The sequence below is a fragment of the Myxocyprinus asiaticus genome, chromosome 20 (genome assembly GCF_019703515.2).
Source record: "Myxocyprinus asiaticus isolate MX2 ecotype Aquarium Trade chromosome 20, UBuf_Myxa_2, whole genome shotgun sequence".
Taxonomy (NCBI): domain Eukaryota; kingdom Metazoa; phylum Chordata; class Actinopteri; order Cypriniformes; family Catostomidae; genus Myxocyprinus; species Myxocyprinus asiaticus.
The window spans coordinates 25,776,401-25,800,585 of NC_059363.1; the positions used below are offsets into that span (position 1 = coordinate 25,776,401).

At 39.1% G+C, this 24,185-nt stretch overlaps 2 protein-coding genes across 3 annotated transcripts in view; one reads left to right on the top strand and one right to left on the bottom strand.

Annotated features, from left to right (window-relative positions):
• Window positions 1-7,509, top strand: part of adam12b (ADAM metallopeptidase domain 12b) — a 184,268-nt gene extending 176,759 nt beyond the window's left edge. Inside the window, exons 22-23 of the mRNA XM_051646093.1 lie at window positions 4,862-5,037; window positions 5,129-7,509. Of these exons, the coding sequence (XP_051502053.1) occupies window positions 4,862-5,037; window positions 5,129-5,168 (216 nt within the window). The 3' untranslated portion in view covers window positions 5,169-7,509. The remainder of the gene's footprint in view (window positions 1-4,861; window positions 5,038-5,128) is intronic.
• LOC127410892 (ankyrin repeat domain-containing protein 23-like) lies at window positions 4,899-23,883 on the bottom strand. 2 transcript variants are annotated; one of them, XM_051646128.1, is made up of 10 exons: window positions 23,423-23,882; window positions 12,163-12,282; window positions 11,794-12,049; window positions 9,396-9,470; window positions 9,148-9,213; window positions 8,860-9,025; window positions 8,151-8,294; window positions 7,975-8,052; window positions 7,796-7,840; window positions 7,501-7,704 (listed from the first exon to the last, which is right to left on the bottom strand). In XM_051646128.1, the coding sequence occupies exons 1-10, from the start codon at window positions 23,787-23,789 to the stop codon at window positions 7,681-7,683; spliced, it is 1,341 nt and encodes a 446-aa protein (XP_051502088.1). In that variant the 5' UTR covers window positions 23,790-23,882; the 3' UTR covers window positions 7,501-7,680. The 2 variants fall into 2 exon arrangements, with proteins under 2 accessions (XP_051502089.1, XP_051502088.1); XM_051646129.1 differs by lacking the exons at window positions 7,501-7,704; window positions 7,796-7,840 and adding an exon at window positions 4,899-5,047 and having other exon boundaries at window positions 23,423-23,883.
• Window positions 23,884-24,185: the final 302 nt, after the last annotated feature.

Genomic DNA, 24,185 nt, shown 5'->3' on the forward strand with positions numbered 1-24,185 from the left:
GAAGACATTTGGGTTTGGAACAACATGGTGGTGAAAGATGACAATTTCCATTATTAACAGTAATATTAATAATAGTATTATTGTTCTTCTTATTATTATTATTATTAATCATTCTGTAATGCATGTTAAATATGTACCATGTACTGGAATATAGGAGAGTAAACATCCATTACGTTATATGTGAAAGTAACTAGTTACTCACTACTTGAGTATTCTTTTTATTAGATAATTTCTTACTCTTACTCGAGTAATTTTTAACATTATTACTTGTTCTTCTACTTGAGTAATTATTTTTTAAAGTAATTGTATATTTACTTGAGTGAAGTTTTTGGCTACTCTGCCCACCTCTGTTGAAGGAACACACACAGAAATGAAGGGGTGAGACTATAAAACATCCAGAATGCACAAACACAGTCGCACACAGTCCCATATACATACAGATCTAAACATATATCCAAATGCATAACATCTAGAAATGCATAAATCTAGAATTCTTACACAGCAGGTGGCTGCATAGAACACTGCAGCTGCACTACTGGCTATTATTGTCACCACATGATTTTCAAGTCATGTTATTTTCCTTTTTCTCACCAGATGGCAGCAATCTGCCCCGATACATGACATTTTCTCATATTTTCTTTATGTTTTAATGTATAGAAGTGTAGCTTTTTACTGTATTGATGTTGCTTATTTGTAGATGCAAATGACTGTGAAATTGAAAAATGTGCATGTAAATAAGATCTAAATAACCTAAAATCCCAAAAAAGTGTATAATTTTATTGTTACTACTTTAGGGAAGTTAATGTTATAACATTTCATTAAAAAAAGGGGGGTACACCTTCATTGTATCTGGTCAAAATGACCACAAACAGCCAAGGTATTGACCATTTTTGAACAACTTAGGAGGGTTCAGATGATAGCGGAGGACAGTTTATAAACTGGTCCGAGCAACTAAAGAAGTATTCCAGGTTGAAAACAAGTTAAGCTTGCTGTTAATACCACAAAATATTTTCAATTTGTCCCTCAGTTTTTAAAAATAAAAAAACTTACTTTTACTGTAATCAAGGGTGTAAATTTGGCTTGAAAATTGCATGCATTTACATGTTTCCACTGATCATGGTATAATCTATGCCCCTGACTGTAATGTACTGAAAATCAAAAACTCGTGACAAGGTATTGCACAAGAATACATCAAAAGTACACTTTTCAAAAGTATCGCCTAAACATACCTAAACATGTGAGTTAACATGCGGCTAGTTTGTGTAAACTGTGCAAACTTATATTCTATCTTTCAACTCCTGTCATGGCCATATAAAGCCAGTTAATCTTGCAATTTTCACACAAAAAAGGACATGGCATAACTACCTGCAAAGTACTGTTTAGATGGAGCAAACTCCACCCACATTATGTCTATAATGTTTAATCAGAAGTTTATCCACCTAAAACAGTAGTGCCAATGCGTATAGGTTGATACAGCTATGCATTTGAACAGAAGAATTAATATAGTTGTTGTATAAGATATAATTAATATAATTCTTCTAGTTTAACAAACATTTGAGCTTTACATTTGTGCTTTTAAACCCTTTAAAATGCCTTTACTGTACTTTAGAGGTGACCTCATTAAAGCTTTTTTCTGTGCTGACCTCACTGAAAGCATTCACATTAAACCGCTTTACATATGAAATCACGATGGTTGTTTAGTGCTCTTGAGTGCCTTTTCTACTTGACTGGCTTCTACTTGACTGGCTTCTACTTGACTGGCTCTACACTGAGAGCCCTGAAACATTTTCACCTCTCACGGTGCTTTCAAAAAATGGCCTCACTGCTTGACACACCACCATGTACTCATGATTAAAAGGTCTTGTACTGCCAAAATTATATTTCTTTCCAAGGTGACGTTTTGTTCAAGCGGCTTAAGGACAAATCAATTCCATGCAACTATGCCAAAAAAAAATATAAATAAATAAAAAATAAGGTCACTATCGATGCAGAAAAGGATGATTTTGCCTCAGTGTTTTAGATTTATCAATTTCTCCCTCAATCTTTTGCAAATGAATGCTAAACAGCTGTGGAAAAGGTAACAGCTGTACGCTATTACCTCACCCTGTGAGTAATAGTGTAATAACATCATAAATTGGTATGATGACTGCTTGATTCAGAACGTATATGATGAATTGGGTGTTGGCAACAGAGACTGCTGTAGTTTTTGGTTTGTAATTGTGTAACGTCTGCATTGTTAGTAGTCCAGTAACTTGCTGTCCAACATAAGAGGTGTAATGACAGCCCCATCTAGTGGCAAAAGGATGTTAGCACTGTTCTATCACAACCACCACTTAGTTTCTCTTAAAGGGATAGTTCACCCAAAATATTTGACTTTTTTACTTCAGTGGGACACAAAATAAGTTACTTATAGCAAAATATGCAAAGCTGCATTTTCAATATGAATGGAGCTGTCCAGCACGATTTTCAAGGCAACCATGAACTGATTTGCAGGTTGCAACCATGGATACACATGGATACACATGGATACCCTAGGGGGTACGTATGCACGTTCCAGGGGGTATGCATAAAGAATTGGATTTTGCTTTGTTCAACCTATAAAATTAAACATGACTCAAAACAGGGGTGCTCATTACATTGATCTTGATAACAGGTCAAAAGGGAAAGAGAATAGAGTGAGGAATGGCAGGCAGATTATTGTATGCATGTGTTCTTCGAGAGCGCTTGTGGTAATGTGGGTACACGCCTAAATGGTCAAATACAATTCCCCAAAATGCCAATCTTGGTGAGGGATTAATGTAAACACAGCAAGTTATATATAAAGTGAATGTAAACAGTGGGAGGAAAGCAGATTTGTATATAAATGTTGGACTTGAATGTGTAAATGTAAACTAATAGACTTGTTGCTGTCTAGTATGTCATTAATATTAATCAAACAACATTACATGAAAACAAGAAAACCACTCACTGCTCTTGGCTGGATAACTTTTTTTTTAGCTTTTAAAGTTATTATTATTATTATTATTTATTTATTTATTTAGGTATTGACATTGGTATCAAGAATCATCAAATCAACTATTGAAATTTTGGTATCATGACAATGCTGCTTATAATGTATACTTTGTGCAAGGTAGATCTTGCTGTAATAACATGATAAAAAAAGTAGATCTCATTTCATAGAAGTGTAAGCACCCCTGACTTAAAATAAAAATAATAGGGGTGAGTGCTGGGTAAAAATATAGATTTGATTTGTTCTTTATATATATATATATATATATATATATCTTAATTTTTTTAATATGTGAAATTGAGCACCGAGCAAAAGTTTTTTGACTCATTCCATTTAATGCGTGTCCATTTAGTTTTTTACAGTCAGTTCTTGATCTAAACAACAACAACAACAACAAAAAACAAAACAAAAAAACATTTAATTCTGGTAAAGTAGCCATGCAACTTCACCCTCATTAATATGAGCTCATCCAAAATAAAATGCTGAATAGTAGTCTTAAAGAGACGGGACAGTTTTAGCACTTATTCTCAATGTAAATAATGTACTTGTAAATAGTACAAATTACACATGTACACAATAAACATATAGGTTTTATAATATATTCACACACACACACTGACTTGCGAAATGATGAGAAACTAATGATAAAATAACATTTGTAAAATTAATCTACTTAATTAAATTAATTGTAAAATCTAGCATTTTTCTAATAATTTCATGGCTTATATGGCCTGGTTTTGTTCTTGTTGTTGTTAATAAATAATCATCATAACCGGCAACTTCCTCTTTTCATTTTGTACATCAGGGATATTAAGGAATTAATAATAACGTTAAATAATATTCAGCCTTTTGAACATATCTTTCGTTTTGTGTCAATGAAGGGGTACTTGATCCTTACTGATGGTGTTGTGGGGGTACTTAAAGCAAAAAAGGTTGGGAAGCACTGGCATAGAGTGCAACAGTCTGGTTCTGGAAGTAAAAAGCCCATACATTTTTTTCCATAGGGGAATTGATTACTAACGATAACTTATAAACCTTTAGAGACAGACCTACCATGAGCTCAGAGGTTGTCAGTCGATGGATATATTTCTGCTGAAGCCATCAGTCCTCGTTATGTAATCCTTTATTTTTTAGAAATCATGTATAATAGCAGATTTTCTAGTTCTTCTTGGTGAAACTACACTACCCATGATTCTGAAAAGAATCAACCCACCAATCAGAGAATCACAAAGTGTGCCAAATAACCTCTGCAGTGAATGACGCAATGTAATCAGTCTCCATACACTTTTAAACTACTTGCTTATTTGCAAAATCTGAATATTTGCAATAAATTCAAAATATATTTACTTACAATAAACAACTTTAAATCAATAGTTTTATATATTTCTATTGTTTAATTTGATTACCTCATTAACAGTGCTTCATGGGATTGTAGTTCATGCTCAGTACAAGTACACAGTCTTGTTCCTTTGTCTTTTTGTCTGATTTTCAAATAGTTTTTGCTTCAAATCAAAGTTTATTATTAAGGATTTTTTTTTTTTTTTTTTAAAAGGGACATTCTCATTCTAGAGGGCATTTTATTGGACATAAATGTGTAGTGCAAGATTGGTTTCAAAGAGTCATATTTTTTTTTCCCCCTATCCATTTTCCCCACAAGAGAAAGACTGAAAATTTTAAATGTGTATCTCTGCTAAAAGTTAATTTTATCAGTCAGGAGTAAAGTAGCATATGGAAGGCGTCTAAGCTATAAGACAGAATAAAAGCCACAAAACTCTGTAATGAATGATTCAAGGATGTATGATGGACAAGGAAATGTCAAAAAAAAAATATATATTTTATTGTCATGCATAGGACCATGATATTCCCAGTCCTCCACAGAAGCCACTTCCTGCAGACCCCTTGATCAGAGGCCATGGTGTGGGTCGCAGCATGTCCACAGTGGGAGTTCGGATACCGGGCCCTTGTCCTCTACCCATCCCGACTCCAACAGTGCCACGACCACCCCCTTCCGTACCACTCCCAAACAGGTCAGTCCCACTGTGACATTAGAAAATCACACATTTATTAAGTCATATGAGTGGATCAAATTCTAATACTTGCATTTTGGATACACTGTAGACCACTTCCCAGATTACCACAGTCATGTTATGATCACTGACATATGGACACCACTACAGTGAAGTTGAATTTCACCAGCATCTGAACACACTTGTTTGCACTATAAAAAACTTTGGACCAAGTGACCACCCCTGCAGATCTCCATGGAGTTTCTTACAGAGTAGAGGACTGACATGCCACCTTGGTGCTGTGCCCCCTCAGAAAAGGTGTTTATTTGTCCTCGCTCAAGTACTGCAGAACTATTTAAGATGTATGTTTATTGTGTTGACAGTTTTTTACTGTATGATCATTGTGATTTTTTCTTTTTTTATATAAATGTGAAAATATAAGAACTTGATTACAAAATAAGGAATGCTTTCATTTTTTATGCTTTATCCTCTACTACAATATACCTGCTAAGTCTGTGGAAGGAAGTATGTTGGTGTTGTGAAGATTTAAAAAAGACCTTTTAAAAATGACAACCTGTGTGGGATACTGGAGTATGAGACAACATGAGATTTAAATGACTAAACTATGGGTGATCCCTGGAACGGGATCAGCCACAAAGTGCAAAAACCTTGCCATAAAGGATGAGAATTATTGTTCACTCATAGTTCAGTCATTTGCGTTGTACTCTGTTGTAGTATGTAAGTGACAGTCATGCTGCCGGACACTGACAGACCAACTTTTCTGGTTAATATTTATGGTCCAAACACGTAAAAGTCACAACATCGTGTTATGGTCAAACATCTACTCGTTTCATCACACCAAATATTGCCAGCAATCACCATTCAGTATTCTACTTTGAGCCTTCAGTCTACAACAGCTTTCATGCCGGTGTCATTAAGGCCTTATTGTTCTGCATACACACTTGAAAGACCCCATGAATTAAGAAGAATGTTTTGTCCTAGTGTACTCCTAAACATTGACATAACTTTTAATGGATATAAACATTTAAAACATTCAGTCTTTTCTCCTGGAAAAATGTACTAAAACATATTGATGACTCATCTTGCACTACAGATTTTCGTCCAATAAAATGCTCCCTAGAACGAGAATGTCCCTCCTTCTGCAACCAAACAGCAACTTCCAGTTTAAAGACATCGGAAAACTGCACCAAGGTCCCTTTCAAGGCGAGTCAGTCCACTCGGCAGCCATATTTGGAACACTTCCGGGCAGGCTGTGCAGCTATTTTAAATGAAAACAAATGGCATAAAAGTACTACTCCTATCTACTTTAATGGGAAAAGACAGAAATCTGCTTAAAACTGTTTGTCAAGATTACAATCAAAGAACATATAAAAAATCAGCAGTAAAATCTGACAACAACGGTATAAAATAAATTGTGCTAATACAGCTCAGTTGACGCAAAAAAAAAAAAAAAAAAAAAAAAAACTATTTTTCAGGTTGGCTCAGCTAATGCACATTGTAATGCAAGTTGATCAACAAGTGATGTCTGTACCTAAAGGGTGATTGGCCTCTTTTACCAGTAAGGCGGAACTTCCTTTTTTTACATTCGTTGGCCGTTCTAATTTCTCCCATTCACCACCAGTGGTCCGTCTCTGCTAAACTGTCTCTTGACTGCACTCAGCGATTTCATGAGGTCTTCAAAGTGACGTTATGTGAACATTATGCCAATACTTTAGGCAATAGATGTTGAATATTCTGCACAGTTTTTCCTTGTATAATTTCTTGTTATAAGTCAAAGTACTCTCTTTAGCCATATACAGTACCCAACCTTATATATATATATATATATAGTGTTTGAAATCAAAATAGCTGATTTAAACAGCAGAGGACATAGTAAATATCACTGCTGGTGTGTCATCACAGCTATAGCATTTTTACACAAGTGGTTACTCCATAGCCAAAACACAGCTTTCTTAATGCACAGATGGACTCACTGTTATTCATAAACTCACTGGACTATTGTTCTGCCTGGTGCTTCACCCTGAGGGGGAAATCTCACTTCAGGTTTTCCACATACGGTTATGATTCATTTTTCAGTGCTGTTGCTATGGGAGTGTAACATACTCAGCTGTCACACAGTAACTCATTTAAGCAAAGCCCATGTGTGCTTGTGTTGTTTGCTTAGTCACAACAATTTGTTATTTCACTTTTTCATATGCACACAAGCTGATGTGTTGTATGCTCAAAACTGTTTGTAATGTTTTGACAGACAAGCTGTCATGAGGATGATTGCTCAGTTTTGCACTGGGTGTCAATTTCATTGTGTAATAGTTTTATACACTAAAGTCATTTTTTATTTCTATAAATTAGGATGTGAAAATGGAATTGTGAATGCCTCGGAAAGTGAATAGTCCCTTCAAAACTGGATAATCACGGTAATCACAGACTTGAATGAGACTGTAGAACAAATAATAAATGAGGATATCACTATCATGGATTTAATTTTGCTTCATTTAACACTCACAGTAACATGAACATAAAAGTTGTTTTTAACAACTCAAAACTTTAATGTATGTAAAATATGACATTAGATAAGAGATAATTTTTCCCTCTGAGATGGTATTGTCCGTTTGATGTCAGTTGATATGAATCTTTCAAGTTCATTTATTCCAACAAGTTCATGATGTTCTGAAACAAAAGAAATAGTCACTGTTTGGATCAAAGCTCAAAAATCATATTTATTATTATTCATTCCTTTATTAATGGCTTATTAGGTTACCTCTCTCTCAAATGCTTTTGCCATATCAGCTGCACCTGCTCCATACTCCAGTAGGGTGTAAATAGAAATTTACAATGTGTTAATGGCTTTCATGCAGCAGAATGTTTGTTTTGTGCTCCACTCATTGTTCAATCACTTACGGATTATGAATATTATGGTGATCATAAATTTTCCTTTACCTCGTTCTTAATATGGTGGTCTGCCCCACTGTCGAGTAGCAGCTTCACCAGTTCCTCATGGTTATTCAGCACAGCTACCTAAAAGACATAACCAGTAATGGCAATAAAACACCTGCAATTATGCTATTTATCTTATCCCTAACAATTCTAGTGGCTGTTGTTTTGATGATAACTACCATTAGTGGTGTCTTCCCAGCCTTGTCACGGACATTTACATCAGCTCCAGCCTGGAGAAGGATAGAGGCCACCGCAGCATCTCCACTGATGGCTGATACATGCATGAGTGGAGTCCAGAGAGAGACCTTATCCCTTACATCCACCTGTCAGAGTACAAGACAGACAGACGCTTTTAAAGGAATAGTACACCCAAAAATCATTTACTCACCCTGCATGACTTTTTCTTCAACGGTGTTCAAAAGGTGAAATTTGGAAATTGCAGAAATGGCATACTATGCTACCCAAGAATTTTGCCAAAAAAAGTATTTTCAGAGGCAGCATATTTAAGGTTCCTACCTTTTAGGTGCCTATGAAGCCTTAAAATGCAGCCGTCTGACGCAGCTCTCTATGCTTTGGAACAGACCCATAGGCTATTGATGCCAAAAAGGTGGTATTCTGTGTGTAGTTGAAACAGGGCCCGGCACAGGCCAAATTGATGCCCTACGCAGTTCTGCGATGTCACTAGCAAGCTGCAAGTGACATGGTGCGAGCTGCAAGGCGATCATCTGGGCACATATAAACATGCAAGGAAGGGCTGCCGGAGGAGTTTCTTGTGCTCCCTTAGGGAGTTGGTGCCCTAGTCTGACTGCATAAAATGCGTATAGGGAGCGACAGCCTGGAGTTGAAATCAAGATTAGATACACCTTTGATGATAAATTGACCTCTGACCTCACAACCTTCCTGGATCATGTATGAGATGACAGGCTGGTGTCCCCCATCTACAGCCCAGTGGAGTGGAGTGCAGCCATCCATGTCTTGTGACTGCCAAGAGGCCCCACACTGCCGCAGATACTTGACTGTTTCCAGGTGACCGGCATAACAGGCCAGCATTAAACTGAAAAGAACAGATGCAAAGAAAGACCGGTGTAGTAGACAAGAATGATAAAAATGTATTCTTAGTAAATAGAGTATGCTACTTTAGGTCAATTGAAAAGGGCATACTGTATGAAGGCTCACCTGTCTTTTCCAGCACTATCTCTCATGTCAATGTCAGCTCCATGCTTCACCAGGATTTCCACTAAGCTACGAGCCAAACAGAAACTGATCATTATTGGAAATATATGACTATATTTCGTCAACTGCTTTAGTTGTTTTTCTTTTTTAAAAATAGCATAATTCTGGGAATAAAGGGAGATTGACAGCTCACTATGATTTACTGTTTAATCTTTTTCTTACAACAGTTATGACTTCAGGATCAAGTTTACCTGGTAAAGCCTTTCTGCGCTGCCACCATCAAAGGGGTGAACCCCATTTTGTCATGAACATTCACATTGACCATTCTAGAGAGAAATTACATGAGAAAGATTAAGAACTGATGTAACAACATGGATATAGTGGCTCCGAAAAGTATATGGACACGTAAGCCAAAAGTATACTTCAAAGTATACTTCGGTCAGAAGCAAACGTACAGGACACACAAGAACTGAACGCGTGCAGTCTGATTTTTCTAACCCCGCGTCTTTGAACGCAAAGAATGCGCATGTGCCTGGAATAATTTGCACGAATTAGTGGATCCACAAGGTGGCAATATTCACATTTGAGCCGTTGCTGTCACAAAGAAACGCTAGAAGACGTAATCGCCAGTAAGTATCAGGATACGAAGGTAAAAACAACAACAGTAGATATGCACGTCAAGAGTGCGTGTGTGAGGAGGTCAGGAGACCCTTGCATTTGTATAAATTGAGTCTGAAGGACTATAAAGACATCTGGATGGATCTAAACTCCTGAAGAGGCTGTCCGCATGTGTACGCACACAGTCAAATGGAGTGAGTATACGCAGACGCTGAGCGGTCGTGTCAAAATATAAGTATACTTTGGGCTTTAGACACTTAAAAATGTCTTTAAATATAAAATATGAAAGCAAGTGGCATTTGCAAACAAATGGAGGTAGACCTTTTCTCTGAACTACCTCTCAGAACTAGCAATTTTTTAAATTGCTTTTAACCAGTGGTTCTCAAGTTGTTCTCCAAGTTTGACAACCAGAAAATGCCCAAATACAGCATAAAAAGTGGGTCTGTACAATATTTATGAAAAATAAATCCCACCTGCAAAGACAATCATACAGTCTGGCTTAAAGGGATAGTTCACCCAAAAATGAAAATTCATAATTTACTCACCCTCATGGCATCCCAGATGTGTATGACTTTTTTCTTCTGCAAAACACAAACAAAGATTTTTAAAATAAAATTTCAGCTATGTTGGTCCTCACATTGCAAGTGAAAGGTGACCAGAATTTTGAAGGCCCAAAAGGCTGCATAAAAGTAATCCATATGACTCCAGTGGTTAAATCCATATCTTCAGAAGCAATATAATAGGTGTGGGTGATAAACAGATTAAAATTTAAGTCCTTTTTAAACTGTAAATCTACACTTTCACTTCCACATTCTGGTGTTGAAGTGACTTTCACATTCAGCCACCTATTGGTTGGGGCTGATCAAAAGGTGAAGATTAAAAGTAAAAAGTAAAAATAAAAAAAATAAAAATAATTTAAATATTGATCGGTTTCTCAACCACACCTATCATAGAAGCTTCAGAAGTCATGGATTTAACCACTGGAGTCATATGGATTACTTTTATGCCTCCTTTTATGTAATTTTTGGACCTTCTGAGTTCTGGTCACCATTCACTTGCATTGTGAGGACCAATAGAGCGGAGATATTCTTCTAAAAAAATCTTAATTTGTGTTCTGCAGAAGAAAGTCATACATATCTGGGATGGCATGAGGGTGAGTAAATGATGAGAATTTTCATTTTTAGGTGAACTATCCCTTTAAGTGTCCAAATACTGCCACTGCATAATGTAAATATAATCTCAAGAATATAATGCAAGTATTCTGTTGGCACTGTATTACAGCATATACTGAAAAGGTTGGTAAGCATGCAAGAGCTTGAAATCAGTACGTTTACATGCGCAGTTATAATCAAGTTACAGCGGTTTTCGCATAGTCAAGCAACAATCTTCATCTGTCTGTCCAAGTATACATAACACAACGCATTTGCAAACAATTGGTTCAACATTTGAAGGAAGGACATCCGCTGAGGTTATATAGATATTTTCTGACTGATATTTTGCATCAGATTAGCACGTAAAACCAAACAAAAGGTGTCAGCTATCTAGCTTTTCAACAGCGAGACTCGCACGACACCGGCACAACATGGGAAACTTTCTGCAACTACTGTTGCAGATGAGGTTAGCAATCATTCTGTACAACCTTGCCCGCTGTGTAGAGTGCAGAGTTGTTGCTATCCAGTTTGGTGTCCGCAAAACTGACCATATAGAGGTTTTTGTATTTATTCTGCAAGGGAATTGAGTCTTCAGTTAAACACTGCATAACCAAAGTGCCTACTGCAGAGGAAGCTTGCTTGAACAAAAGCACCAAATTCCTCAGATCATGAGATGTATCAAAGGGACCCATATTCCTGTTTTGAAAATACAGAAAAATGCTACATTGCAATTTAATGTACAAGGACGTATGTTAAGAAGGTGAAGTAGTGCTTTTAAAAAAAGTATACAGTGTGCAAAGCTGCTTAAGAACAAAAGAATAAACAATTCTCTCATCACATATGGTGGTACACCTGGTGACAAGCATCACCATACTCGTACCCAACATTGCTTGGAGGACATGGCTGGGGTGTTGCTGCTGGAGATGGTTGCAGGCTGTGGATAGCCTCCATTATCGTTGAAACTATTTTGTTACTGCTTTCCAAGATAGTGGTTACCAGGCGCTCCTCTCTTTCCTGGCTTTGCTGAAACTGTTCAGAGACCCAAGAGTTCTGCATCTGCAGCATTCGTTCAAAGAACCTTTCCATATCTGCCGTTTGTCGTTTTCTCCTCCTCCATTCAGCAGGCCTATTAACCCCTGCAGAAGGAAGTGAAGGAACAATACAGTTAGCTTACCAACTGACTAAAATTTAGGTCTCTAATAGTTGTCAAACAGAAATAAGAGAGGCAAAAGAAAGCTTGGTGAAGTACTGGGTGGAGGGGTGCTAGCCTTCTCTGGTGATGAGTCTTCCGAAACAGTGTCGCACTTGACCTCAACTGAAGCTGGCTCTTCAGAACTTCCATCCAGCTTCGTACACTCTTGAATGCTTTCTGGACCGGACACAGTGGTTATTTTACAAACATAATGCTCAGAATCCATAAAAAGTACACATTTATTGATAGTTAGGCCATGGTCACACTACACTCTGTGAGGGAGACCAGAAATGCAAGCTCATGTGAATTAATCTGACATTCAGCTGCACACCAAAGTTAGAGTTTGGTGAACTCTCACCTGCAAATTCGTATAACGAGAATTCTTGACTCAATACAAAGAATACATTTTTCAAAGCAGCATATCTTATTGTTGCAGGAAAGAGAGTGGATAGTAGGGTTTTTTCCTGGTTCACAAATTGCTTTTGATGGTGACTGTTGTATACGGTCATCCACATGCTCGAAGTTGGTTTATTACATGATTGCATTTAAATAATACACTAGCGGCCAAAAGTTTGGAATAATGTACAGATTTTGATCTTATGGAAAGAAATTGGTACTTTTTTCCAATTAAGATTTTTTATTGATTCAAAAAAATACACAACAGAGAAAAACACAACACATACACATCGAATCAACATTTAACATTTAACAATCATAACGGTGTAATTTTAATTATGCTACCTCATTTGTCAGCATGATGCCGGTGGAGCAAGTTCTGTCTCTTTGTACGTTACGTCATTGTTGTGCACGAGCAACAGGTAGCTGGCTGCAGTTCACTTAACGGCCACAGGTGTCATTATTAACAAGGGTCTCTGAATCGTGCATACTGCACCTTTAACAAACAAGTCCCCAAACCCCAGCCTTCTATTTCCCACCTCCTCGAAAGCTGCCACCCTCCCCATCTCCGCACACCACTCCAGAAATTATGGCGCACCGTCCGACTTCCAACCCCTTAAAATAATTTGTCTGCCATTCATGATACTGGTCAGAACCCAATTTTTTATATGTTTATCCCCCAAATTTATGACCGCCCCATCACCCAAAAGTCTGGGGCAAAGTAAAATTTGAGTGCCCAAAACGTCACACATACTCTGAACTTTCAACCAAAATTCTCGGATCTTAATACATCCCCAAAAAACATGGGTTGCGTCTCCATCTTCTGATTGGAATCGCCAGCAGGTGGGTGTGTCTTTAAGACCAAGCCTATACAATCTAGAGGGGGTTCAATAGAATCCATGTAAAATCTTGAATTGCATAAGCCAAACCCTTGCATCTCTAGATGCAGACTTGACATTTTTTAGAATCCTAGCCCACACTCCCTCCTCCATAACAAATTTAAATCTTTCTCCCATAATCTCTTGAGAGAAGTTGAGGCTCCGTCCCCCAGACTCTGAATTAGCAAGGAGTAATACACTGGTGCCTCATGACCTTTTCCAAAAGCAGTAATCACCTCTCCCAGTATCTGAGTATCTGTCGCTTTAGGGGGGGTGTGCTACTCCCAAAAACAATACAGAGAAGGTGGCGCAGCTGTAAATACCTACAGAACTGAGATCTGGGAATCCCAAAATGTTGAACCAAATTTTCAAAAGATCTCAACACTCCCCTCTCATACAGGTCACTGAGTGTAGTAACCACCCTCACAATCCACTCTGATCAGCAGAAAGGGGACCTATTAATACATAATTTAGGGTTCAACCATATACTTGAGGCAACATTTAAATAAATGTCCGAATTAAAAACTCTGGACACTTTTGTCCACACCGAGTGCAAATGCGAGATAACAGCGTGTAACTTCTGCGATTAATTTGATAGAAAGGCTTTGCAATGGCAAAATAGGGGCAAGAACTTCCTGTTCAATACAAAACCAGGGAGGGCCTCTTTCAAGTGGAAGCGACCAACGAGCCAAATGTCTGAGACCGAATGCATAATAATAAAATAAAATCTTGGGTAGGCCTAGCCCTCCTTTGTCAATCGGCCTATGTAACTTATTAAAATGTAATCTAGGACACTTACCATTCCAAATGAAGGACTTCGCTATGCTATCAAATTGCTTGAAATAAGAGAGGGGGACATCTACAGGGAGAGATTGTAACAGGTAGTTGAATTTTGGAATACAAATAATTTTAATAACATTAACCTTCCCAATCATAGATAAATGTAATGAAGCCCACCTGCCCACATCGCTCGAAACCTTTTTATTAAGGGTCAAAATTAACTAACTAAATCAGACAAATTTGCTAGGAATAAAATACCTAAATACTTAATGCCTCGTTTTGGCCACTGGAAGGCGCCCGGCTGGAAAACCATTACTGGGCAGTACGCTGTCAGAGCCAAAGCTTCGGATTTAGACCAACTGACTCTGTATCCCGAGAACTTAGAAAAGGAATTAATAATTCTGTGGAGGCAAGGCATAGATCTAATGGGGTCAGAGACGAATAATAAAATATAATCTGCTTAAAGCAAAAGCTTATGAGTCACATCTCCCACCACTACCACTGGAAAATTATCTTCCCTTCTTATCGTGGCTGCTAATGGTTCCAGGGCAAGACAGAACAATAATGGGGAAAAAGGGCAACCCTGCCGGGTGCCCCTATCCAAAGTAAAATAACTTTTGTACCGCCGCTACCGGGTGTCTATAAAGTAACTTGATCCATCCAATAAAAGTATTCCCGAATCTGTATATTTCCAAAATCTTAAAAAGATAATCCCATTCTACCATATCAAACGCCTTTTCGGCGTCAAGTGAGATGGCAGCGACCGGAGTCTGATCATTCGCCACTGACCACATGATATTGATGAGACACCTAATGCTATCAGAAGAGCTATGGCCCGAATAAATCCCACCTGATCTATATGTATAAGAGATGTCATAACTTAATCGATTAGCCAGAATTTTTGACAATATTTTTACGTCTAGCTGAATCAGGGAAATTGGATGGTAACTCTTACACTCGCTTGGATCTTTGTCCTTTTTAAGAATCAGACTGATCCAGGCTTGTGTCATGGTTGGAGGAAGTTTTCCCTTCTTTTTTGTTTTTTTTTTTTGATTTTTCCCCTTTTTCTCCCAATTTTGAATGCCCAATTCCCAATGCGCTCTAAGTCCTCGTGGTCGCATAGTGATTCACCTCAGACCGGGTGGCGGAGGACGAATCCCAGTTGCCTCCACGTCTGAGACAGTCAACCCACGCATCTTATCACGTGGCTTGTTGAGCGCGTTGCCACGGAGACATGGAGGCTTCACACCATCCACTGCGGCAACCACGCTCAAATCACCACGCGCCCCACCAAGAACAAACCACATTATAGCGACCACGAGGAGTTTACCCCATGTGACTCTACCCTCCCTAGCAACCGGGCCAATTTGGTTGCTTAGGAGACCTGGCTGGAGTCACTCAGCACGCCCTGGGATTCGAACTAGCGAACTACAGGGGTGGTAGCCAGCGTATTTTACCACTGAGCTACCCAGGCCCCCTCTAAGTGTTCCCTTCTTTAATGATTCAGTATAAACTTCTAACAAAAGTGGAGCCAGTTCTGAAGCATAAGATCTAAAAAATTCAGCGGCAAAACCATCTGGCCCTGGAGCCTTGCCTGTAGGCAAGGCCTTAATTACCTCGCCATGCTCCTCCAAGTTTATCTCAGAATCAAGATAATTTTTTTGCTCATTCGTCAATTTGGGGAGTTCTAATGGTTCCACAAATTTTCTAATGTCTTCATCAGTAGACGAAGATGTGGAACTATAGAGATCAAGACAGAATTCTTTAAAAGCATTATTAATACCAATGGCTTAGGTAAATATTTCACCACCAGCAGATTTCACTCAGAAAATGGTAGAAAAAGACTCTCTCCATTTTATATATCTAGCCAAAATATGCTAGATCAGCATAGATCAGACTCAAAATATGACTGTCTTGCCCTGAATATCAAAAACTCCACCTTCCGTGACAAAATAGTATTATATTTGTATTTCAATCGGGTCAATTCTCTGAGGTCATCAGATGACATTCAGCACTTCAGCTCTGCCTTGGCACTTTTAATATTCCCTTCCAAATCCACGAGTTCTTGTGCTTTGGATTTTTTGATGAATGAGGCATACTGTATGATCCGACCCCTAAGAACTGCCTTAAGTGCCTCCCAAGCCACGCCCACAGAGGATCTCCATATAGACACTGATTTCAGCCTTTAGCATTTGTTGGAATTCAGGATTTTGCAAAAGGGATACATTAAAGCGCCAACTATATGATTTCCCTTTCTCCATATGTGGCAACACCTCTAAACTCACCAGGGCGTGATCTGAGACTAAAATAGAGATAGCGCCAACTGGCGTCCATCCGTCTAAACTCAAATAGTCCATGTATGCCTACGAGAGCCCCTGCGACAACTTTGCTGTCTGATTGCTCAAGTCCGGTGCTTCTGTACAAATTTTGTGAGACAGAATTACACAACAGAAAATAATTTATAAATCAAACTCCAGCCAATATGAGGCATAAGCACAAAGAACATGTAGATTCATCCACATAACTGTCCCGAAGGTGTGTTCCTCCACAAAACAAACTCCAGCCGCTAGGCGGAACCAACACAAAGAAACAAAGGTGGCGCTCAGTTTCCTCGGACAGTCAAGTGAATGTTCATTGAGTCAGGTCCACTCAGCTGCATCACACAATGACTTACTCAGTCCATTGACTTTATGAAGGACAATGCTTGCTGTGGGCATGTAAATGTTTTACAGCCATCCTTAGCATCTATTTTTGGCTGGTAACATCAGTGCAAAAGTGACCTTCCGTTGATGTAAGAGTTTCTTGCATTCCTTGAATCGATCAGGTTTCTGATCAATTCGCAAAGTCTGGGAACAAGAAAATGCTGTGGTTCTTAAAAGAAAGCTTTCCTTTACTTCTCACCTCACGTAACAAGATCTTTATTGGATGATCTCAGAAATTTGGCCACAATTGATCGGGGCCTGTCTCCCTCCGTGGATCTCTGAGCCGGGACCCTGTGAGCTCACTCGATTTCCAGCTTATGGCCTGTTATGTTGGGAAAAGCTTGTCTAGGAATTTCACCTCATCTCTGCCTTCTTCGTTCTCAGGAATTCCAACAATTTGGACATTGTTTCGCCGGTTACAATTCTCCAAGTCTTCCAACTTTTCCCAAACGCGTTCCAAGTCTACCTTGGTCGCTAGCAGGTTAGCAGCTAATTCCCTCTCCGATGACTTCAGATAATCGTTCCGTTTTTCGACATCCGAGACTCTTGTAACCATCTTAGTGAATTCCGTCTCCATGGCAATGATCGATCAACGTACTACAGCAAGATCCTCCAAGTCAGCAACGACCTTCGCCAGCATCACTGACATGCTCGACAGTTGACGCTGAATCTCTTCCGCCGCACCGTCCAAACTAAGTCCCCAGTCTGCGGCTCTGTCAGGGGTGTCAGCTTGAGCTTGAGCCCAAGCATTTTGAATTTTGACATATTGTCTTCATAGAACAGTTATGGATCAGGGTGTATTGAATCTCATCGGTTTATGACACAAAAAGTATTAAAAACTAGCAAAGTGCGCAGAGCTCACCATTCACACGTCTGACCCTCGCATGGCGCCACGCAACTCAGAAACTGGTACTTTAATTCACCAAAGTGGCATTCAACTGGTCAGGACATTAATAACGTAAAAAAATTACTATTACAATTTGAAAAAATGCTCAGAACTTATAATTATAATTAATATATATTTTTTTTTATAATTATATTTACTTATCACACATTATACATTTGCACATATACACTGAAATTCTTTTTTTCACATATCCCAGCTAAGCTGGGGTCAGAGTGCAGGGTCAGCCATGATACAGCGCCCCTGGAGCAGATAGGGTCAAGGGCCTTGCTCAAGGACCCAACAGTGGCATCTTGGCAGTGCTGGGGCTTGAACCCCCAACCTTCTGATCAGTAACCCAGAGCCTTACCCACTGAGCCACCACTGCCCCTAAAAGCTAAGGTGTTGGAGCTGCTGCCGACTGCTGGAAATGGGGCCTGTCTAGATTTGATCAAATATGAATTTTCAAATAGTGATGGTGCTATTTTTTACATCAGTAATGTCCTGACTATACTTTGTGATACATACTTTGTACAGGTGAATTAAAAGTACCAATTTCCTTCCAAATCAGCTAAATCTGTACATTATTCCAAACTTTTGGCCACCAGTGTATATCATAATTACTTAATTGCATTACATTGAACATGAGTTATATATCACCATCTAAGTAAATGGAAAATTTTGAATTCAACAAATAATTTTTTACTTTAAGGTGCTATGTGATATCAAATTAAACTTAATTAACACGATAATTCTATTTTATTTCTAGAAAGACTAGCTACATTGACCTAATCACAGAAATGAGGAGCATTCCATGGTCTTACCTATGCTTATGGCATTGCACTGTAAATTTAAGGGCAAGTGCATAAAAGGGGTTTAAAGTCTGCACCTCCAAGACTTATCAACAAGTAATGGACAAAGTTTTCCTCCTGTCCAATATATGTTTTGTTGGAATGAAGTTTGATATTAGGAAATAAACTGGCCTTGTTGGCCTTCAGATACTCCTAAAGCTTACTTAAATTATTAAGAGCCTGATAAAAAGAAAACATCTTTTATCGAGTAGGAAACAAACATTTTCACTAGCATAGTCCCAACTCTGTGAAGTGTTCTAGTCACGGGAACAATCAGAATAATATGTCTTGCTGAGCTTATTTATAAGAAATATATGAAAATATATATTTTGCTGAAAATTATCTTTAAATAGTAGCTTAAACACATTTAGAAAATTTAGCTACAACTGCCACTGTTGTAATAAAAAAAAAAAGCCTAACAGATTTCACCTAATCGCAATTTTAGTAAGGGTGAAGATGCGAATTTGAAAAACGTGCATTTCGGCGCATGTCAATCCCTTGCGCGAGTGGTTCTGTTATGGCTTGCGTGAGTCACACTGCTCAAAATGCACATCTCAGGGCGCTTACACACAAGGGAAAGAGGTGGTCACAGATAGAGATGGCTATTTAAAATATATATTTTGACAATGTACCAGTAAACATTGAAACTTTTCTCCAGGCTCTCTCTCCACAATTACTATCTTTTTAGCCATACAGAGACAGAAAACAGAGGACAAAGAATGAATACACCACATGTATGAGTTTGTCCGCCATGTTTTTTTTTTTATTATTTCACGGTGCAACTAGTTCCACCTCGCCAAGATTCCCATTGGTCAATGGATGCGCACACCAGAGTGCGTTGGAGCAAAAGATTAAATGTTTCAACTTTTGGATGCATGATGGAGCTTCACTATCGGAAACCCTTGCGTTTTCCCTCTCTGTCCTTCCAACGCACCATCCCCTTTGAAATCAATGCATTCGCAGCATTTTCTGACACAGCGTTAACTCTAGTGTGTAGGCGCCCTCAGATGAGAAGCATATTTAGTGCGTGTGAAGCACCACAGGTGAGATGAATATCATCAATTTTGTTTTCAGCGGTCCGAAATTTCACCAGGGTGGCCGCTGAAAACTTTTCAATGCAGGAAAAACCCTGTTGTATATTTTCTCATTCTGAATATAACATTAGTTGTGATTTATAATTTATTAAAACAAGCGTGACCGTGGCTTTAGAAACATCCTTTATGCAAGTACGGGAACACAGAACCAAGTGCTTGGCTAACGCTTTGCCAACATGCAGTCTGGTTTAACATAATTATGCACCTACACACTTGAGTTTACACTGTGTCAAAGAATGCTGTGTTTCCAATAGTAAATCTCCATCATGCGACCAAAAGTTTTCAACTTTTACTGCAACGCACTCTGGTTTAGGCATCCGTTGACCAATGGGAATCTCAGAGACAACATGCTGGACGAACTCAAACATGCTGTGTTTTTATTGCCTATCCTCTATTATCTTTCTCTGTCAGGCTAAAAAGATACTAATTGTGAAGAGAGAGCCTGGAGAGGAGTTTCAATGTTTACTGGTACATTGTCAAAAAGATGTATTTTAAATAGCAATCTCTTTCTGTGTCCACCTTCTCTAACCCTCTGTGATGCACACCTTCCAAACGGACCTTTCACTGTACCATCCATCAAATGCTCCATCAGAGATTTCCCTAGTGTGTAAGCGCCCTTAGGACCAAAACGTACTTTGATCAAGTACATGAATGCAGACACATCTACCAACACAAGCTCAATTTCACTTGTCATTGCATTCTGAAATGTGCCAGACCGCAATTTATAACACAACGCAACTACGCGTTGCACTCTCAACGTTGCCACAAGGGATGCTATAGTGAGATTAGCGTGAACTGGTGTGAATTAGTGTGCCAGAGAATATTGCTGAGCAAGTAAATTAAAGTAAATGTATTTATAGCAATTTACCTGAATAACACCACATCTAGTTTAATGGCAAATTACATTTGTAGGTAACTATCGCCCCCTTGAGTACTGAAGTCTGTTCCCGCCATGGTACAGCAAGAACACACGTTAAGCATGTTCAAACAGATTGTGTGTTGGCAATGCGGTGGCAATGCACTCGCATCTGCGTTCACATACTTGCATAGTGTCCGTTTCAAACTTAAAATGTGTTTTTTTGTTACTGTGGCGGTAACCAACCCTGAGTCTTCAAGGGGGCGATAGAGTTAGCTTCAAGAGTTTGTTCCATAAAACCAGATGTGTTATTACTATTCAGGCAATTTGCTATAAATATTCTGACTTCAGTTTCCTTGCTCTTCAAACTGTTTCTCCGCACTTGAAAACAAAAACTCACCGTAGAAGCATACGGTTCATAGTAATGTCTGCCATAGTGCCCCTTGCAAAAACACTGAGAATATAATTTGCATTGTGGTCTGAAACCAGAGCCATTCTACCAAGGGGAGCCAAAAAGGTTAGCAAAGCAATGCATAACACAGTGGTCCCATAGACATTCTATGAGCGGTTCACTGGTGGGGAGACAGTTTTTTTTTTTTTTTTATGTCTATGGAGGAGATGCTTGAGTGTGCTGAATAAACTGCTTTTGTGAGGAAACAGCTCATCACTTAAAGTTGCACTGGAATTTTTTTCCATATTAAAAAAAGATTTACTCCTAAAGAAATGAATTGTAATTTTGAAACATGTATAAAATCATGACCGCTCACATGAGATGAGGACTCTAGTCATATCAGTAACCTTATAAAAGCTGTGTTATTCTATATGGGGCAGGGGCGCCCTCATGGGGGCCGCCATTTCAGAATCACATGACCAGCTGAATACTACTCGCTTAATCTCAGTAACCGTCTTTTTATTGGACTCCTTCACTCTTGGATTAAATTAATCATGGCTGATTAATGGCTGATTAATGGCATCTGTAACTGAAAACTATTGATTTTGAATGATGCTGCATCCACACCATTAGGTGTCACTGTAAGTCCAAGATGATGAGCAAAAAGTTACTGAGTGCACCTTTTATGAATTGACCACCTGTCCACTCATCTTCAACATGTCAACACTGACACCAAACAATTCTTTTGAAATGAACGATGTGTGGAGTTTAGGACGATAAATGTGCTATTTTATAAGAGAAGTCACAGACAATTTTGCAACAAGTAGGTTTCAGTTTACGGCTCTACCCATTTGTATGGAATCCGAAAACTGTGACTTACTGTTGTAACACCCTAGTTGAGCTAAGCTGTAACATTTTGGGTTCTTCCCAATCGGAAGGCTGCAGCCTCGTTAGGCTGGATATCTCGGATGCCACGTCATCAAGCATCATTTGTAAATTGTAAAGCAGCCTCGTTTCGCAGCCTTCATTTGCCATATTTTGGAGGATGTATTAAGCTGCGTTCACATTGCCAGCGACATCGCACGAGACAGCAACACGATCCTATTCACTTTCAATGAGAGCACAGCGACTTCCGGCGACACGAGCTGCCGCGGCCGTTGGCGACAGAGATCGCCGTGGAGAGCGACAAGACAAGTTAAGAAAATGTAAACTTTATGCAAATGACGAGCGACATTCACGAGCGACTGCCAATGAGAGTGAAGACAACAGAGCTCAGGTCATCTGTCTCCTGGCAGACTGGGGACGAGTGCATGCAAGACAGAGGAGAAGTTTCAGCGTCGTGAGGGATTTTTACTGTTCTATATAATTTGTCTGTAACCACATGCATGGATGTAATAAAACAATGATGCGTGGAAAAGCGTGTCAGAAATGGTCTGCATTCCGAGTGAGTTTGATTCATTCATTCATGATAGATTGATTGTCTTATTAATGATTTAATACACTGAACACTGCTGCACATTTTATAAAACAATCTACACTGCAGAATGTACAATTTTAGAGACAAGAGAACTGATTCCTTGTCAAACTGTAATGATATCTTAATTTAACCAGTATTAGGTCTCATCCGTGATCAAATTTTTAAACATTATTGCCAGACGTGCAGTCCTCCAATAACGTTACAGCTACAAACAGTAGGAACGCCCACTAGCGACACAGATCACAGAGTCTAGCCACACCAAGCCACAAAGTCGCTGGCAGTGTGAATGCAGCTTCAGGAGTATCCTTCGCGGCCTTCAATCACCCACAATCCTTTGCACATGTCCCAATTAATTTTTTGATTTTTTTTAAAGGCCGGAAAACTAGTGTTTTTATTTGCAGATATGACAATATGTAGAAAAAAATGCAAGTAGTTTATACAATACAGCAAATGAGAAGATACAAAGCAAGGACTGGCCTAGGAAGTACACAGCCTTCCTTTTGAGAAGCACCCTTCGTAATGCAACGACGAACGAAACCGAGCTAGCGTATCTAGAAGCGTCTGCGTTCACGTACATACGTAAGAGTATGTTTCGGGCTGCAGTGTTGTTTACTAAAAAAAAAAAAAAAAAAAAAAAAAAAATGCAAAACTAGCTAGCATTCTATTAACAATGTGAACCAACTAGCTGGCAAGCATTTTTACTAAAATAACAGACACAAACACTACTTCACAACTAATCAAATGGAGGACAAATAGTGTATGAAAAAGGCAAAAGTTGTAGTCATTTACTAGCTAGGTGTCAAACTCGGTTCCTGGAGGGCCACAGTCCAGCAGAGTTTAGCACCAACCCTAAATAAACACACCTGAAGCAGATAAGCAAGGTCTTCAGGAGTGCTTGAAGATTACAAGGAGGCATTTTGGAACAGGGCTGGAACTAAACTCTGCAGGGCTGCGGCCCTCCAGGAACTGAGTTTGACACCCCTGATTAGGACAATGCAATGCAACTCACCTGAAGCCGAGCACAGGAGTGAACTGTTGTCCACGACATTCACGGCGGCTATGGCCAATGCTCGATGTCCCAAAAGCTCCGTCAAAATCTCCGCATGTGGCGTGATGACTGGATTGTACCCGCTCGCTCCATTCATCTTCTTTGCCCTGTAATAACTCTGTTTGAGGTGCTTCCATCGTACGCGGATCTGTTCGGGGCTTCGAATAAAGCCCGCTTTTTCTAGCTTTTTGGCGACATTTCTAAAAAGTTCGCCATTCCTTGTTTTACGCCCGTCTATGTATTTAAGAATGCCCAGCTCCTTCAGCTGCAACAGCATGAATGCCGTCTCCTCATCCGACCAAAAATAAAGACTCTTGGCGTTCGCCATGACACCTCTACTTTGTTTGTGTTGCGTTCGGCGTCAACTCGATCTTCTTTCGGTGCATGCGCACAAACATGCAGTATGACTTCGTGAAGAATCGGATTGGAAGATTTCAGGCGGACTAAACAAAGTCTTCAATGCAAGTCGGTCCACTCGGCTACCATATTGGGAAGGCTCCCGGGCAGCTATTTTCAGTGGATAAAAGCTGCGTGAAAGTATAGCTCCTATGTAGTTGAAAGGGGAAAGACCGAAATCTCTAAAACGGTTGGTCAATATTACAATCAAATTACATATTTCAAATCAGCAGTAAAACCTGACAACAATTATATTATGCATTGTGGTGCTTAAGCTTAGATCATGCTTAAAAACGCTATTTGTCAGGCTGGTCCAGCTAATGCGCAT

Coding starts and splice junctions, on each gene's coding strand:
- LOC127410892 (XM_051646128.1), bottom strand. CDS start 23,789: ATGGCGAACGCCAAGAGTCTTTATTTTTGGTCGGATGAGGAGACGGCA. Junction 8,053..8,150: donor CTGGGAAGACACCACTAATG/GTAGTTATCATC, acceptor TATGTCTTTTAG/GTAGCTGTGCTGAATAACCA. Junction 7,705..7,795: donor CAAAAGCATTTGAGAGAGAG/GTAACCTAATAA, acceptor CTTTTGTTTCAG/AACATCATGAACTTGTTGGA.